Source organism: Daktulosphaira vitifoliae, unplaced genomic scaffold (assembly GCF_025091365.1).
Source record: "Daktulosphaira vitifoliae isolate Bord-2020 unplaced genomic scaffold, ASM2509136v1 Scaffold_1, whole genome shotgun sequence".
Taxonomy (NCBI): domain Eukaryota; kingdom Metazoa; phylum Arthropoda; class Insecta; order Hemiptera; family Phylloxeridae; genus Daktulosphaira; species Daktulosphaira vitifoliae.
Window position 1 is genome coordinate 17,730,976 of NW_026099572.1, and position 17,331 is coordinate 17,748,306.

At 24.7% G+C, this 17,331-nt stretch overlaps 2 protein-coding genes across 2 annotated transcripts; both read left to right on the forward strand.

Annotated features, from left to right (window-relative positions):
* The first annotated feature begins 6,125 nt into the window (after positions 1–6,125).
* LOC126910458 (uncharacterized) lies at positions 6,126–8,681 on the forward strand. Its single transcript, XM_050693047.1, has 2 exons — positions 6,126–7,093; positions 7,576–8,681. Exons 1-2 carry the CDS (start codon positions 6,210–6,212, stop codon positions 8,405–8,407), a joined length of 1,716 nt encoding a protein of 571 aa, XP_050549004.1. The 5' UTR covers positions 6,126–6,209; the 3' UTR covers positions 8,408–8,681.
* A 2,866-nt stretch (positions 8,682–11,547) lies between these two features.
* On the forward strand, positions 11,548–13,677 carry LOC126910479 (uncharacterized). Its single transcript, XM_050693089.1, has 2 exons — positions 11,548–12,485; positions 12,756–13,677. Exons 1-2 carry the CDS (start codon positions 11,602–11,604, stop codon positions 13,078–13,080), a joined length of 1,209 nt encoding a protein of 402 aa, XP_050549046.1. The 5' UTR covers positions 11,548–11,601; the 3' UTR covers positions 13,081–13,677.
* The last annotated feature ends 3,654 nt before the right edge of the window (positions 13,678–17,331 follow it).

Sequence of the window (17,331 nt, forward strand, 5' to 3'; positions counted from 1 at the left end):
AATTTATTTCTTCATATATTATCTTCATAAATAATCTTTGATAACTTTTTTTTGAGCAAATAATTTGCATTTCTTTAATTTTTTTACATTTTTGGACTAAAATCTTTGTTATAATAAGGTGAAAAATAATTTTTAATAAAATTTATAAGTTATAAGCTAAAAAAAATTCTAAATAGTTAAATAATGAAAAATTTATATATTTATATAAAGTGTTTTTATATATTATAACAATCATGTATTGCTTTGAAAGTGGAGTTTTTGTTTTATTATTTTCCTCAGCTATCTACAATTTACTACCTGAAAGTAGGGGAACGACAATAACAGTTTATCATTAAAAAGTTTTTTCTTTAAATTAAATAACAATAAATTAATTTTCTTCTTCTATAATATTGAATATTATTTTCTATTATTAGATCTTTTGATAACTTACATTCTTATCACTTTAAAAAGGACTTTTACTTTACAGAATGATTGTAAATCAATACAATATTAAAAAAAAAAAAAATTTGATTCATATAGTTTCTGATTTATTTGCTAACAATGACTAGGTTTATTTGAATACTATACTTATTTCTAAGAATTTAATTAGCAGCTACCAAATGCTTAGGTGAGCATATTTCCAATTTCTGATAAATTTACTGTAAGTAGTAAGTATAAAATTTGCTGACTGCATATTAATTATATTTTTTTCCATTTAATGATATCAATTTTAAACTTGAAAAATGAGCTGAAGTTATGGCAATAAATTCATTCTTTTTTTTTATTATAAACTTTCACAAAAAAAAAGATAGGTTAAAAATGATTGATTAATCCGCCAATTTCTTAAAATTAAACAATATTTACAGATTTGGATAAAAACGTTTCTTATGATAGTGATTTTAATCAGTGTCAGATATTATCTATATTAGTCCCAACTATGCTACGCTCACACTGTGCTACCATTTTTTTTTTTTTAATTAGTCCGCGCAGGTATAATACTTGACGATTTCCGATTGGAAATTTTATTTTTAAACTTATAACTGCCATAAATTTATCAAAATATTAAAAAATCAACATAATTTTTTATATATTGAAACCTTACATATATCTTTCTCATTTAATATAAACTTTTTGAAAATTTGACACTTGACCTGCCTACAGGGGGATTTAAAAAAGCAATTTTTGCACATAAATTAAACTTTTTTTACTTAATTTTTGAAAATATCCCAGAAATATTGACACATTTCTGTATATCTTAAATTATAGGTTGTGTAATGTACTGCACTGTGAAAAAAAATATTCGATCTCCATAAAATCGTCTTCATAGTAAAAATGGTCTCCATGTTCAAAAATATGCTATTTCTGTGTTAAAATTCTTGGTATTGTTTTTAATTCATTTTAATATAACTTATAAGGGGACTACACTGATTTTCATGAATATTATATAAATTTCATTGACATTAATTGTAATGTAAATTATAAAGTTAAACTTATTTAAATATTTTTGCTTCTTTTAAGTCGCAAAAAGTGACTTTAATTTTGAATTAGCTTAAATTGCGCTTGGTACTAGGTTAATACCCGTCTGTGCAATGAATTTTTTGTTTAATTATTTTTGAGGTAGAATGTGGCTTTTGAATAATCAACAAATTTCTTAAAATAAAACTCTATCTACAGATTTGCATCAAAGTTTTTTTATGATAGTGATTTTAATCACCGCCAGATATTTTCTATATTAGTCCAAACTTTGCCATTACCCTAATGTGCTATCGTTTATTTTATTGTTGTTCAGTAGCTTGAATACTATAAAAATTAGTTTAAAAACTAATTATAAGATAGTGTGCTCTGGCAGTTAATTTTGAAAATGATTGAGATTATTAATATCTTTTCGCATTTCTAAATTAAATGTATAAAGTTCAGAATTAGATGGTACTTTTGTTTCAGCTATGATACAATTTGATGAAAAATCCTATGTTGTAGATAAAATTTTCGCGTCATTAAAACTAGATCTTTCAAATCCAAAACGATCAGGTGACTTGGTTTTTCTTTATCCAGCGACTTCAGCCATAAATCTAAGAAAAAATATAGAACGACAGATAAGCGATCGTAAACAGTAAGGCTTACCGTACTGCAAAAAGAATAAGAAATATTTATAAAGAAATAAAAAACAAACAGATGCGTTTAGTTAAGACAAATTATGAATAATTTGATTAATCCTCACTATGGGATCGAAAAACAGAATTTAAGTATAAATACTCTAAAAAAAATTACAAAAAAAAAACAAAAACAATAGTTTGACTGCTTAAGTCAAAAAGGAAAAAAAGTTTAGCTTTTAGAAAAGAAAAAAATGTTGTATTAAAAAATAAAAACCCAACACAAGGCGGTCGCGGCACAGAGGTGACGTGTCATAGTTGGATCAAGTATAATGATATCTGACAGTGATTAAAATCACTATAAAAAAAAGCTACATGATCAGCTATTTCCTTATTAATATCTTCAATAAGATAAAGTATGTCGAATAAAAAACGATATAAATATTATTTCTCATAAAAAAATTGTGTTGATTCATACCTTTTTGAATAAGTTATAGCATTCTAAAGTTAAAAATGTAAAATATAGAATCGAGAATATTCACACAAAAATAGCATACAGTAGCCATTTTTACCGTGAAGACAATCTAAAGTCCGAAATTTTATTTTTTCATAAAGTATATTATATGATCTTTAATTTAAGATATATATAAAAGTATCTGATTTTCCGGAACACTTTCAAAAATTAATTTTTTGTGAAAAAGTTGTCATTTGAAATCCCCACTGTGAGCAGGTCAAGTGTCAAATTTAAAAAAAAAAAAAAAAAATAAGTATAAAAAATTTCGAAAATTAGCGATTTTTAAATTTGTAATTTTTATGGAGGTTTCCCCCATTTACGGGAAACGATGGAAATTTTTTCAATTTTTGAGGGTAATGTCTTCGATTAAATACAAATTGAGATCTTTTGACGTAACGTTGAAAAAAATTTGTTCGGGGAGAACTGAAAAAAATTGGTAACAGACACAAAAAAAAAACATCATAGTTAAGCTAATACCTTCTTAGCTTCGCATCGAAGCTAAAATGAAATTCGGTTTTTGACTCACGTGTATGTTTATGTTTGTCGCACTAACGGATTAGATATAATAATAATTAATTGTACTGTTATATAATAAAATAATTAAGGTAAGTTAAACTACTAATCGCACTAGTAACAAATTTAAAAATACCGCGGACGGGTTAAATATCAATGAAAAATGTTATGTTAATGACAAAAAAAAATCAAATTTAGCTGAATAATATAATTATTTAAGTTTGAATATGGCTAAAATCTTCAATAAACTTTAAAATAGAGTTAATATAAAGTGATATACTAACGTTAATATTGGTAAGTTAATTAATATCAGATAATCTGATTGAACTTGAAATTTAAATTAATTTTAGCTCATATACCGCACTATTAGTATAACATAAAATATAATTGCAGTATGAGTACTGGTAAAATAATGCTGTCGGTAAAATGATGCGATCAAAGATGTGATTAAATAAAGTATTTTGATTTATCCAGCAAAATTTTCATTAGCTTTTAAGCTGGAAATTTAAATTAGTATATTTTATAAAAAAATTTGAGTTGAACCCGTAATAAAATTCAAATGTTCAAATCTTTCACCAGAGAAAAATACAAAATTATATATAAGTCTAAAACAACAAAATTTATAATTGGCTTGGCCAGTCCAACGACTGAAGCATAGGGGTATTGTAATAATAATAAAATCAATTTATATATGGACTTATACATAATTCAGGAATATTAAATGTATAAATTTTAACATAAAGTGAAATGAGCAAAATAAAGTATTAAAATTAAAAATAGGTCAGTTCGTTACTTATTCAAAAGTAACTAAAAAATTAAATAAGAAATAGCCATGTCAAATCAAATGTCCAGTTAAAAATAATGTAATTTAAACAGAAATAAGTCACAAATCATAAAGTAGAATTATTTACTTTTGCAGTTGAAATTTTTATCATATCAAATCTACTTTGAAAATAAATACTTTAAAAATATTAGAAATTAATAATTTTAATTGTTTGTATGAAAAAAGCTGGTTGAACTATTTTTTATATTATTAAGGGATTTTTTTTTCAATTTTCAAGGAAATATCTTCAACTAAATACGAATTGTTATAATTTAGCATATTAATGAAAAAAGTAGGTCAAGTGAGTGTTGAGAAAATAAATCGCAAGAGGGGAGACTACAGTGATGGTATCCTTGATAATAATTATTATTGGTTATTGAATTTAAATGAGATAAAAATTAAATAATTTAAAATTGTTTTCAAACTCAAAAAGAATTAAGGAAAAAATGCAAAAAAATAATTGCCACAAATGGATTTGAACCTTGTACCCTTAGCTAATTCAAAATTCAAAGTTACTTTCAGCGTCAATGCGAAGCTGAGAAGGTATTGGTGTTACTATGTTGTGTTTATATATATTTTTTTGTATCTGTGACCACTTTTTCTCAGTACTCATCGAACCGATTTCTTTCAACGATACGTCAAAAGATCACAAATCGTCTCGAGTCGAAGACATTACTGTCAAAATTTGAAAAAATTTCCCTCATTGCCCGTAAATGAAGGATATCTCCAAAAAAATTACAAATTTAAAAATCGCTAAATTTTGATATTTTTTCATATTTTATTGTATGCAAAGCTGAGAAGGGTATTAATTTTAACATGATGTGATTATATATATATATTTTTTTGTCCGTCACTACTTTTTCTCAGCTCTCAATGGACCGATTTTTTTCAACGAGACATCAAAATATCACAAACCGTATATAGTCGAAGACATTACCGTCAAAATTTGAAAAATTTTCCTTTTTCCACGTAAATGATGGAAATCTCCAAAAAAATTACAAATTCAAAAATCGATAATTTTTGACATTATATCATTTTTTTTTTTACTTATAACTGCCATAACTTTGTTAAAAATAACCAAATCAATATCATTTTTTTATAGATGCATGATGTCTTTACTATTCATTTGGTATATTTTTTTATAAATTTGACCCTTTACCTGCCCAAAAGAGCGGATTTAAAATGAAAAATTTTTCACAAAAAATTAACTTTTTTAACTTAACATTTGAAAGTGTTCCGGAAAGTCTAACACTTTTATATATATCTTAAATTAAAACTAATGCAATATACTTTATCATGAATAATAAAAATTTCGGACTTTATTTTGTCTTCACAGTGAAAATGACTACCGAATAGTATTTTTGTGTGAAACTTTTAATGCTATAACTTATTGAAAAGTGTATGGATCAATATAATTTTTTTATGCCACTTTTTCTCAGCTCTCACTGGACCGATTTCTCTCAACGATACGTCAAAAGATCACAAATCGTATCTAATTGGAGACATTACCCTTAAAAATAGAAAAATTCTCCCTCGTTCCCCGCAAATGGGGGAAATATCCAAAAAAATTACAAATTTAAAAATCGGTAAATTTTGTCATTTTTTTTCACTTTTTTTTCTTAAAACTTCCATAACTTTTTCAAATTCACAACTACTACAATTGATAATAAAGGCTATATACCTGCAGATATCTTCATAAAAAAATTATACAGGGTTAGTGTTGCAGTCGTGTGGTGAGCAGAGTGTGATGAATGCGTTACGACAGTCAAATCTCAAGGTCATAGACGACGGGATACACAAGAATAATAACACGTTGAGCGTGGAGAGTTACAAACTTACATAATGTAAGCGTGTCAAAAATATCGAAAATTACCGATTTTATAAATTGTAATTTTTGTGGGGATATCCAGAATTTATGAGGAACGAAGGTAAAATTTTCAGTTTTTTAAAGTAAGGTATTCATTTAAATAAAAATTGTTTTCCATATTATATGCAAGCTAAAAATAAGATTAAAAAAAATAATAGTTTTAATTTTATATGCAATATTTTCTTTATGAAATGATTTTATAATGTATCACTTGTATTTCAAATTTTAACTTTATTATTAAATCAATAATTAAACAATTGCTAACAAATTTATTTTATAAAAAAAATATTCATATATTCTATTGCGTACATTTTTTTTTTTTGTTAAATATGTAATCAATTCGTTAAATAATATATGCCATAATACCAATTTAAACGTTTATAATAATTCGGATACTTATTTCAAAATAATTTCATTTTAAAAATGCCACTTCGATTCCTAACTTTGATGATATTATTCATTATAAATATTTTTCTTGGAGTTGGCATTGTTAATTGTTACATTGACCACAAAGAGTATGCAATTTATTTAAAAAAAGTAACGAATTACATAAGTGATCAATTAAAAAAGATAAACCTGGAACATATATCAGTAAGTATATCAAAAGATGAAATTATAAGCATAGAAGATACCCTAAAATATAAATCAGAAAATAATAATGAATTATTAATTAAATATAAAATTATAGTTGATTTACTCAACTATTTATTTTCTAAAGAACTACAAAATTTTACCGAACACTTAAAAATAATTTTAGATGAATGTGACATTTTTTTTAAACAAAATTCGTTTGAGAATGCGACTTATTGCACAGTAATACTTTTAAATGCAGCTAAAAATTCAAATGTGATGTTTGAATATTTATATAAAGCTATTATATTTATTGACTATTTGGACATAAAATTAGTGCTAAAAAACTCAATTCATCCAAAAACGATAGTAGAAGAAATTTATACTGTTAAAAACTATACATCATTAATGAAAACGCCAGGTATTTATAATTATGTAAATAATGCTGGAAATATTAAAATAGAAGTACTTTTAGAAGACTATATTGAAATAAATAATTTCATTAATAAAATAGTTGCAATAACAGATTCAATTAATAATAACAATGTTACTATTATAAACAGTAGAAAGGAATTTAATTTACGAGAAAAGTACTATGGTGAATTCACAAATAATAAGTATGTAAACAATTTTGTCGATTTTGTTCGAGTAAAGTTAATTCATTGTTGTTCAGAAACCATCAATACATTTTTTTTAAAAATTGGATTTAATCAGTTATTTAATCCTAATATACATGAGTAAGTTATATTGTTTAATAAAAATATTGTCGTATACAATGAATTTAATTTTGAGAGTAATATTAAAAATTAGTCATTTAAACAAAAATTAACGGAAGTTAAATTATATTTCAAACACAGTGAACCATTTCAGTTTGTTAATTTTTTTGTTAGGGAAATATTTTAACAAAGATCTAGTGAATTAGTTTTCACAATTACCATTGAATATATGAACCCAACTAAACCAAGTTGACAACTGATCCCTAGTGTCTTTGCTTACCCACCCCAACTACCATCATGACAATTCGAATTGTTCGTAAGCAGAGTTAAGACAAGACCGTATAACTGCTACATCGCCATATGGTTTAGCTGCTTCCTATGAAACAACATTCTTGAATGTAAAATAAATTTTATTAAATAAATTGTATACAATAATTTTTTTATGACACTATTTTTTGGAGTCTAAATAATAGATAATAATAATAATTATTGTTTTATTTTAGGCTATCACCCCCTCAGAACATTGGTTTTCCTCAATATAAAATAACTAAAAATCTAAATATTTTGTTTCATGAAGGAAATTGGAATCTATTGAATCATATAAGAATAATAATTGATGATGAATTAATAACTACTAATCGAATAATTAGAGACACTGTAGACGATTTTAATTTTAATAAGAAAAGAAAATACTTTACACTACTGATTAGGTGCAGATATACAGAAGTATTGAAAAAGTATAACATTTATATGTCTGCTATTATACAAATATGCAGAAATGAAAAGACCAGAAGTAATTATAACTTTGTAAATTGTACTCTTCAATTTTTTGAAATGGTCAATGATTCAAAAGACATGTTTAATTATATGATGTTAGCTTTAGATAAATTAAAAGCTTCATATATTTGGGAAGTGATGTATAATTCATATACATGTTTAACGCAAACCTATAATTTATTAAGTAATTTTTTCTCCAATATTGAAAATCTTAATTTTAGAAAAAATGATTTTATCAATCTATCTCTCAAAGAATCAGAAACGAAAGTCAATAAATTATTGTGCGATTTTCAAAACGCTCGATTTATTTTTACTCGAAAACTTAATGATAGACGTAATTCTTTTAGTGATTGTTGCTTGATTGATTATGAAATTTTAAACAAAAGTCAATTAATAAATTCATGGGTGAGTATTGTTTCGTCAGCTAATAATAACACACACGACCGTCCATTACATTTGTATGAATATGGTTTAGAACACTTTATGAAGTATTTTAATATTGCTATTAGAAGTGAATACGACTATTTAGGTTTCAATAAAATATATATTAATAATTAACCAAAATTTCGAAATTTTATTTTATTTTTTATAAATAAACTTGATATTACTTTTAATCTTTTTTTTTTAATATAATTATTTTATTACAAAATGTCTGTAGTAATATTTATTTATTTTTTTTAATAATCATCAGGACTACGAATTATGGTTAGTTAAATTGTTCATTAATCGTATGAAATTGTATCAGCATTTGTTTATTTTAACATAATATGATTAATATTGTTTTCGTTGTTGTTATGTATTTAATTAAAATTTAGTATACACTTTTAACGTTTATTTCATTGTTCTGTCTATTTTCGAATCCTATATATTTAAAATGAGTTTTTGAGTTTTTACTTTGTATTATTTTACAAATTTCATCAAATGTGTAGTAATTAAAACTATTACAAATCAAATAAACTATTATATTACCTTTATTACTATAATTGAAAATTAATCATAAATTAAATCTGTGAAAAACTGGTGACTATGAAAATTACATATTTAACACAAACTTAGTTTTTATTTTTAACATTAAGCAAAGTTTTTATAGATTTTCAATAAGACTGTTACTATGTTTAATTACAATCATACATAAACAATTAAAAGTCATCATAATAAGTTTTTAAAACTACTTAACATTTGTAGTAACTTATACAATACCAAAAATGAATAGCTTTGTATATTAACAAAATAAACTTTAACATAGTGCAGTTGTGAAATAGTAAGTATATATGATACATATATCATATATACTGTCATAACAATGAATAAAAACACCATCATAAGAAATGATTCGATAAAAATCTTTAGATATTGTTTAACTTTAAGAAATTGATTGATTATTTCAAAAGCAAAATTAACTTCTATTTCATTCATTATTTCTAATTAGTAGTTTTATGATTTATAAGTATAATATATAATTAAATATTTATTAAAGCAATTCAATGTAGTATGATATGTATATTTAATATTTTAACAACACAACAGCAGACAAAATTATTGATGAAACTAAGCACGGTATATTTTTAAATATCAGTATATTGTAAAATAATATATGATATAACTATACGGTACAAATCAATATGTAACTAAAAGAAATCACATTTAATTTTTCCAATATTGTATTTATTTTGTGAGTAATTGAGTGGTTTATGAAAAATCCTATCACTCTGTATATACTTTTATAAATAATAATAGTTAATAAAATATATTTTATATTATAATTAAGCACTGCATTCTCGAAGATTCAAGTAATTTTATTTAAAATAAATTAAATAATTTTGATTATGCATACAAAAAATTTAAAAACCACAATAGATGGAATTTTCACATGATACCTTCATAACGTCTAATCAAAAACTTACATAAGTTATTTGAGTTATCATAAATCCATTATATCTTTCGAGGCAATAAAATATGAAAATTAATAATAATAATCAATTAAATTAATCTCAACTGAAAACAAAATATTTAGGTGTATTGTTTTATTTTATTCAAATACAAACCTAATATTTTATCAATACTCTGGAAGAAGTTTCATTTCATCCTCGCTTACTCGTACACGCACTGGTTATTTTTTTCACAATTTGTTTTAATTTTAAATTGTAATATTTTATACTAAATCTATCTATCAATCGTCAATCAAGATCATTTTATACAAAATTCCTTACTTATTTTTGAGTTTATTGTTTGCGCCTCTAAATTATTTCGAACTACGTACTGCCCATCGCAAATCACCTTCCCTCACCCAAAACGATGGACGGCATCAGACGCATCAGATAATGTAATATGTACTATTGTAATAAATAGGTTAAGTTTTTTCGTATGAATTAGTAAAAATTTTATTCATGTTTTTTTTTTAAAGTACATAAAATTCAATATAGATAATCAAGCTGTATATATTTATCAAATATTCATAATAATAATAATAATACAATATTTATTCAAATATTCATATTATTAATTACAATACACAATACATAGTACAGTTTAATACGTTCATGTTTATACACAAAAACGTTTTAGTCAAATTCATCGTTACAGTGTATTTTTCATATTATTGTTAGAAATTTATACAGTTATGTTTTTTTAAATTGATTATCAATTTAAATTTAAATTTATTTTATTCAGCTAGTCATACACTATGGTATAGGTTTAAAAAGTCACACAGATGACATTTCTAATTGTTTGGAATTTTTTATTCTTCTGTTTATATTGAATTGATTATTATTATTGTGTCTATAATATTTATGAGTCACGTCCTGGTGTCCAATTTATTTTAACATTTTACCATCTCTACACCACACTATTTATTTCTAGTGTCACCGGGTAAGTGTGATAAGGCTTCTCATCCCCAGAGCTCAAACATTTATAATACATTTATAATAGACTTCTAAATTTAATTATAAAAACTATTTTTTTTCTGTCATCAAAAATCGAATAAATAAATTTACAGTTTTATAATAAATCTTCGAATACAACCCAAAATGAATACAGATGAATGAAATATTATAATATTTTTATAATATATTAATATTATAATAATTATTCAAGGTTTTCTCGTAAACAAGGTACAAGTACGACATTAAATAATCATAATAACAAGATCAATAACAACGTTTGTAACAATATTTCAAAACTAATTAATATTTTAATAAAATATGCTGAAAAAGAAGTGAAGTAAAGAAATATGTATTGTTCAAAATAGTGTATCCAAATATCACCAAAAGTCATTATTGACTTTTAACATTTCTATGTATTTATTTCATCACAGGTATCTATACACCACATTAGGAAAGCACATGATTAAAAGCAAAACATTTTTTGTCGAGCATTAAATGTGTACTGTAAGACATTAAGTCTATCAGTCTACAATAATATTTAATATTAGCTTAAGGAATACTCCAATGTTATTACCTGAAAAAATTTGTAATTAAAATAATGACCACTAGATCAATTTTGACACTGCAATTGTGTATAAAAATATTTTTAATGTTGAATATTTTATGTTTTTAATTTTAAAGTTCATTATAAAATCAATATTTAAACAAAAGTATAAAAATTATTATAAAAAAATGTATACGCATCTGTTTCATAAATTTTTTTTGTTATAAAATTTATAACAAAAAAAACACATTTAATGTGTTCAACGCGTTAAATAATATTACTTCTCATAATTTTTAACGTTATTAATAAATCAAATATTTTTGAAAATGAACATTGAATTATTAATCTTGATAATTTTAACTAAAAGTATTTTTTTTGGAGTTGGAATTGTTGATTGTCGAGTAGATTCAAAAGAGTATAAATCATATTTCATACAAGTAACGCATAATTTACGTTTTCAATTAACAATGATGAACCTAGAACACTTATCAGTGAAGGTTGAAAACGATAAAATTATTAGCATAGAAGAAGTTCTAAATTATAACTTGGTATATCTAAATGAATTATCACAAACATATTATATTATAGTTGATTTAATTAACTATTTATTTGTTGAAGTTCTACAAATATTTACTGAACACTTAAAAATCATTTTAGATGATTGTAAATGTTTTTTTGAAATAAATTCATTTGAAAATGCAATCTACTGTACAGTAATACTTTTAAATGCAGCTAAAAATTCAAATATGATGTTTGAATATTTATACAAATCTATAACATTTATTGATTATTTAGATGTAAAATCAGCATTGAAAAAAACATTTATTCATCCAAAACTGGTAGTAGAAGAAATTTATACAGTTAAACACTATACATTTTTAATGGAAGTATCAGATATGCATAATTATGTAAATAATGAAGGAAGCATTAAAATAGAAGAAGCTAAAGAAGACTACTATAAAATAATGAATTTCGCGAATAAAGTAGTATCAATAACACATGATTTTTTTAAAAACAATGTTAGTATTATAAATAATACAATGATGTTTAATTTACGAGAAAATTACTATTATGAATACACAAATAATAAGTATGACATAAATTTTATTGATTTTATCAATAAAAATTTAAATGATTACTGTAAAAAAACCATTAACAATTATTATTCAAAAATTGGGTTCCATCAGTTACTTAACCCTAATACACCTGAGTAAGTTTTATAAAAATATTGTCATTTTCCAATAAAAATCATATTATGGCAAACTAATTTCTATGATATGAGTTTTTTTAAGTAATTTAAAGATTCAGATTAGCTTATACAAATAACGGTTGGAATAAAAAGTCTATTATAAAAGTAAACTTTTATATAAGAAAAAACAATTTTTGTTGAACCATGTCAATAAAATATAATATATTACTTATTCATTTTTTTATGATACTATTTTTTGGATTCTAAATAATAATTATTGTTTTATTTTAGGCTCTCACCCCCTCAAAACATTGGTTTTCCTCAATATAAAATAATTAAAAATCTAAATATTTTGTTTCGTGAAGGAAATTGGAATCTATTGAATCATATAAGAATAATAATTGATGATGAATTAATAACTACTAATCGAATAATTAGAGACACTGTGGATGACTTTAATTTTAATTTAAAAAAAAAATACTTTACACAGCTGTTAAGGTGTAGATATACTGAAGTATTAAGAAATTATAATACATATATGTCTGCTGTAATTCAAACGTGCAAACGTGAAAAACGTAATGCAAATTTAAATAACTATAAAGATTGTATTATTTAATTTTTGGACGCGGTTAAAAATTCAAAAGAAATGTTTAAATATATGTTGTTAGCTTTAGATAAATTAAAATCTGCATTTATTTGGGAAATTATGTATCATTCAGATGCATGTTTAATTCAAATTTATAATTTATTAAATAATTTTTTTCCTAAAATTGATCAGCTTAATTTAACAAAAAATGATTTTGTCAATCTATCTGATAATGATGTAAAAGTAAGAGCCAATACATTCTTATTCGATTTTGAATATGCACGAAGGAAATTTAATGATGTTCTTAGGGACAAACACAATTATTTCATGAAACGTTGCTTGCTTGAAGGTGATGTTTTAGATGAAAGTACATTAATAAATTCTTGGGAAATTATACTTTCTTCAATGAATTCTAACAATACTTTCGTAAATCCAATTGTTTTGTATCAAATTGCTTTGGATCAATTTATAATGTTTCATAATGTTACTATTACGAGTGAATACTATTTTCTAGGTTTCAATAAAATAATTAATCATCAATAATGTAAATCTTGCATTTTATTTTATTTTAAATAATTAAATTTGATATATAATTATATCGTATATGTATAATATAATAAATATATAATTAATACACAATACATTTTTACAACAAGTTTGTTAGTTTAGAAATAATGATTAAAAACTGAAAATTACTCTTTTGAGCGAATTTTCAACCCCGATTAGGCATCTCAAGGGGATACAGGCACGTAGCCAGAAAATGTTTATTGGAGGGGCCAACAATTTTTGGGCCCTTGTATCATTTTCCATAATTTGTTTCCCATAAAAAGCTTGGGGGGGTCCCTCCAATCCGCCTTAGACAGTATCCCATTCTATGAATCTTACAAGTTCAAAATTTATGTTTATTTTTAAAAAATTGGTGGATTATTCCAAAAGTTACATGATCTGCTATTTCCTTATTAATATCCTGATTAAGATAAAGTATGAAAAAGGGATTAATAAAAATAATTATTTCTCATAAATAAATTGTGCTGATTCATACATTTTTCAAAAAGTTATAGCATTATAAAGTTAAAAATGTAAAGTACAAAATCGAGAATTTTCACACAAAAATAGCACTTGGTAGCCATTTTTACCGTGAAGACAATCTAAAGTCCGAAATTTTTTTTTTTTCATAATAAATTATATTATTTGATCTTTAATTTAAGATATATAAAAAAATGTCAGACTTTCCGGAACATTTTAAAAATTTAAGTGGAAAAAGTTAATTTTTTGTAAAAAAGTTGTTATTTTAAATCACTCCTGTGGGCAGGTAAAGGGTCAGATTTATAAAAAAAATATATCAAATGAAAAGTAACGATATCATGCATCTATATAAAATAGTTACACTACAAGAACTTTAATCTGGTATAGGTTTAAAAAACCCAGCACAGAGTGGTATTTTTTTTATTAAGTTTAATGTCTGTTTTTACCATGAAGATAAAACAAAGTCCGAAATTTTTTTTTTTCATAATAAAGTATATTACATTAGCTTTAATTTAAGATATATATAAAAGTGTCAGACCTTCCGGAACACTTTCAAAATTTAAGTTGAAAAAGTGCAATTTTTTGTGAAAAATTTGTCATTTTAAATCCCCCCCTGTTAGCAGGTAAAAAGTCAGATTTATAAAAAAAATATACCAAATGATAGGTAATGACATCATGCATCTATAAAAAAAGAATTATATTGATATGTTTTATTTTTAAAAAAGTTACGGCAGTTTTTAGTAAAAAAAATTGAAAAAATTTCGAAAACTAGCGATTTTTAAATTTATAATTTTTTGGGGGGTTTCCCACGTTGATGGGGAACGAAGGAAATTTTTTCAATTTTTGAGGGTTAGGTCTTCGACTAGATACGATTTGTGATCTTTTGACGTATCATTGAAAGAAATCGGTTCGGTGAGACTGAGAAAAAGTGGTAACAGACACAAAAATAAAAAACACATCATAGTAAAACAAATACCTTCTCAACTTCGCATTGAAGCTAATAAAATAATGATGTGAACATAAGCTGATTTAATTTTTCAACTTTTAAGCTATTAAGAAAAAATAATTTAGACCAAAATACAAGATATTTTGGTTAATGGTTAAGTAAAAACCCACTTGTTACTTAATTTGTTAAGCTCAGACCTGACAACTATTATTGTAATGTTATAAATATTATAGTAAATTCATATACCTGCCATATGAATTCTCAGATCCAGGCAGGTACCCACTATGACTAATTAATAATTATAATAAAGAAAAGTTTTAACTCATCCTTGGTATGGATAGAAACGCCTACCACACTATATTGGGGAGCAGTAACATCGACTAAAGAGTTGAGGCACTAATGGAGCTAATTTTAACCACAGATCTAAGTATACTGAATAGAGGTAACAAACTTACTATTATAATCAAGAAAATGAAAAATAGTCATTGATCTAATGGTTTGGTCAAAGGGCCGTAATTGACCTTTGAATTTGCATCGTTTCGGAATACAAGAAAAGCTACCTTGTTAGAAAAAAAATATATAGGACAAGGTGTAGTTTGATGGAACACAGCTTGTCAAAATTAAGAAAGAGTTCTCGTAAACTTTTAAACAAAGCAATGAAATTGCAGATTTCAAATACAATACAATTCTCTATTGAAAAATTCCAAAAGAGAGAGCTAAAAAAATTCTATGGTAAATTAAAAATACATCCAGTTACTAAACTTCTACAATCATTAGGAAATGGATCGAACAAAAGCGTCAAAGCAATATTATTGCCGGACGATACGTTAACTAACGATGATAGCGAGACACTATCACATTTGTTGAACATACAATTTCGTGGCTCAAATATTTATAAAAAAAATATCTACACAAATTATGGGGTAAACGTGTGACCCATGCTGAATGGCAGCTAACGAGGAAATTAATATCCTCAAGTTTCATAACCACTAAAGTGAGGAATGCTATAGAGAATAAAATGTATGCAATAGGCATATTCCTGGACATTGAAGGGGCTTTTGATAATATACCCTTTGATGATATGTATGAATCTGCACAACAGTATGAAATGGAACCACTCATTATTAAATGAGTAGAATCCATGCTTAAAGAACGCTCTATTTTTGGACAGCTAAATGAAAACCAAAGTAATTAAGAGTATTAAACAGGGATATCCACAAAGAAGGATTTTATCTCCCTTGCTATGGTGTCTAGTTTTAGACTCACTTATTAAAGAGTTAAACAAAAATAGTTATACACAAGGCTATGTAAATAACTTAGCTATAGTAGTGGTAAGCAATATTCCAGACACAATTATAGACATAGCACAGCAGAGACTAAATACTATACACATGTGGTGTAGTGAGTAGTTAGTTAAGCCTAGTTGTTAGTGCAAACAAAGCAGAGGTAGTAATGTTTACCAGGGGAAGAACATGACTTAAATTTCGTTATAAATGATTATATTAATTTGTTTTTTTCACATAAGTGTATTCGCCGAAGTGTTGTTGACAGTGTAACAAGTAAGTAGCTAAAGCGTCATTCCGCTTATCACCTCAGTTCATACATCGAACCACCTTTTACTTGGTTTTCTTCCTTTTAAAAGGACGAACCCAAAACCTATTACTACGTTTAAATAAGTAGTAAAATACACATATTACACCGATGTCATTGCACACTCAGTAAAATCATTTATTACTATGTTCTTATCACTTATATTATACACGTAGTAATTTCATTTACTTAATTCTTAATTCATATTAATTAGCATAGATGGAGATGCTAATATGACAATTGTGCTCGTCTGTGTCCCCGAACTACTGATGTCGAACTCATAAAGAGCAGTTATATTTGAGCTCCATTATAGATATATTTATCGATATTATCACTTTTATTATATACTTTTAGTCAATTACTTAACTTATTATAAAAAACGACTCGTCTATCACCAATTTTCATCATATCCTAACAACTCCGTCTCACTTGGATATACCTACTTACCAACTGTTATAAAGGTCAGACATATTGTACATTACACAGAACTTATATTTAATACATTTTTAAAATTTAACTTTACTTTGACATTATCATAAAACCATAGTTTAACTTTATTATATAATCTCTCACTACTAATTAAGGTATACGATCTTAGTAATCTTATAATTGTAAATATTATACTCCTTACTCTTTTGGGCGTAATTTTATAAATAAATAAGTGAATTAAATTATTCAATCGTAAAAATATAGTTAATATCAAAACATAAGTAGTCTTA

Bases quoted from the DNA above. Each gene is read 5' to 3' on its own strand.
- LOC126910479 (XM_050693089.1), top strand. From the start codon at position 11,602: ATGAACATTGAATTATTAATCTTGATAATTTTAACTAAAAGTATTTTT. The intron at 12,486-12,755 runs GTAAGTTTTATA...GTTTTATTTTAG, and splicing joins CTTAACCCTAATACACCTGA to GCTCTCACCCCCTCAAAACA.
- LOC126910458 (XM_050693047.1), top strand. From the start codon at position 6,210: ATGCCACTTCGATTCCTAACTTTGATGATATTATTCATTATAAATATT. The intron at 7,094-7,575 runs GTAAGTTATATT...GTTTTATTTTAG, and splicing joins TTTAATCCTAATATACATGA to GCTATCACCCCCTCAGAACA.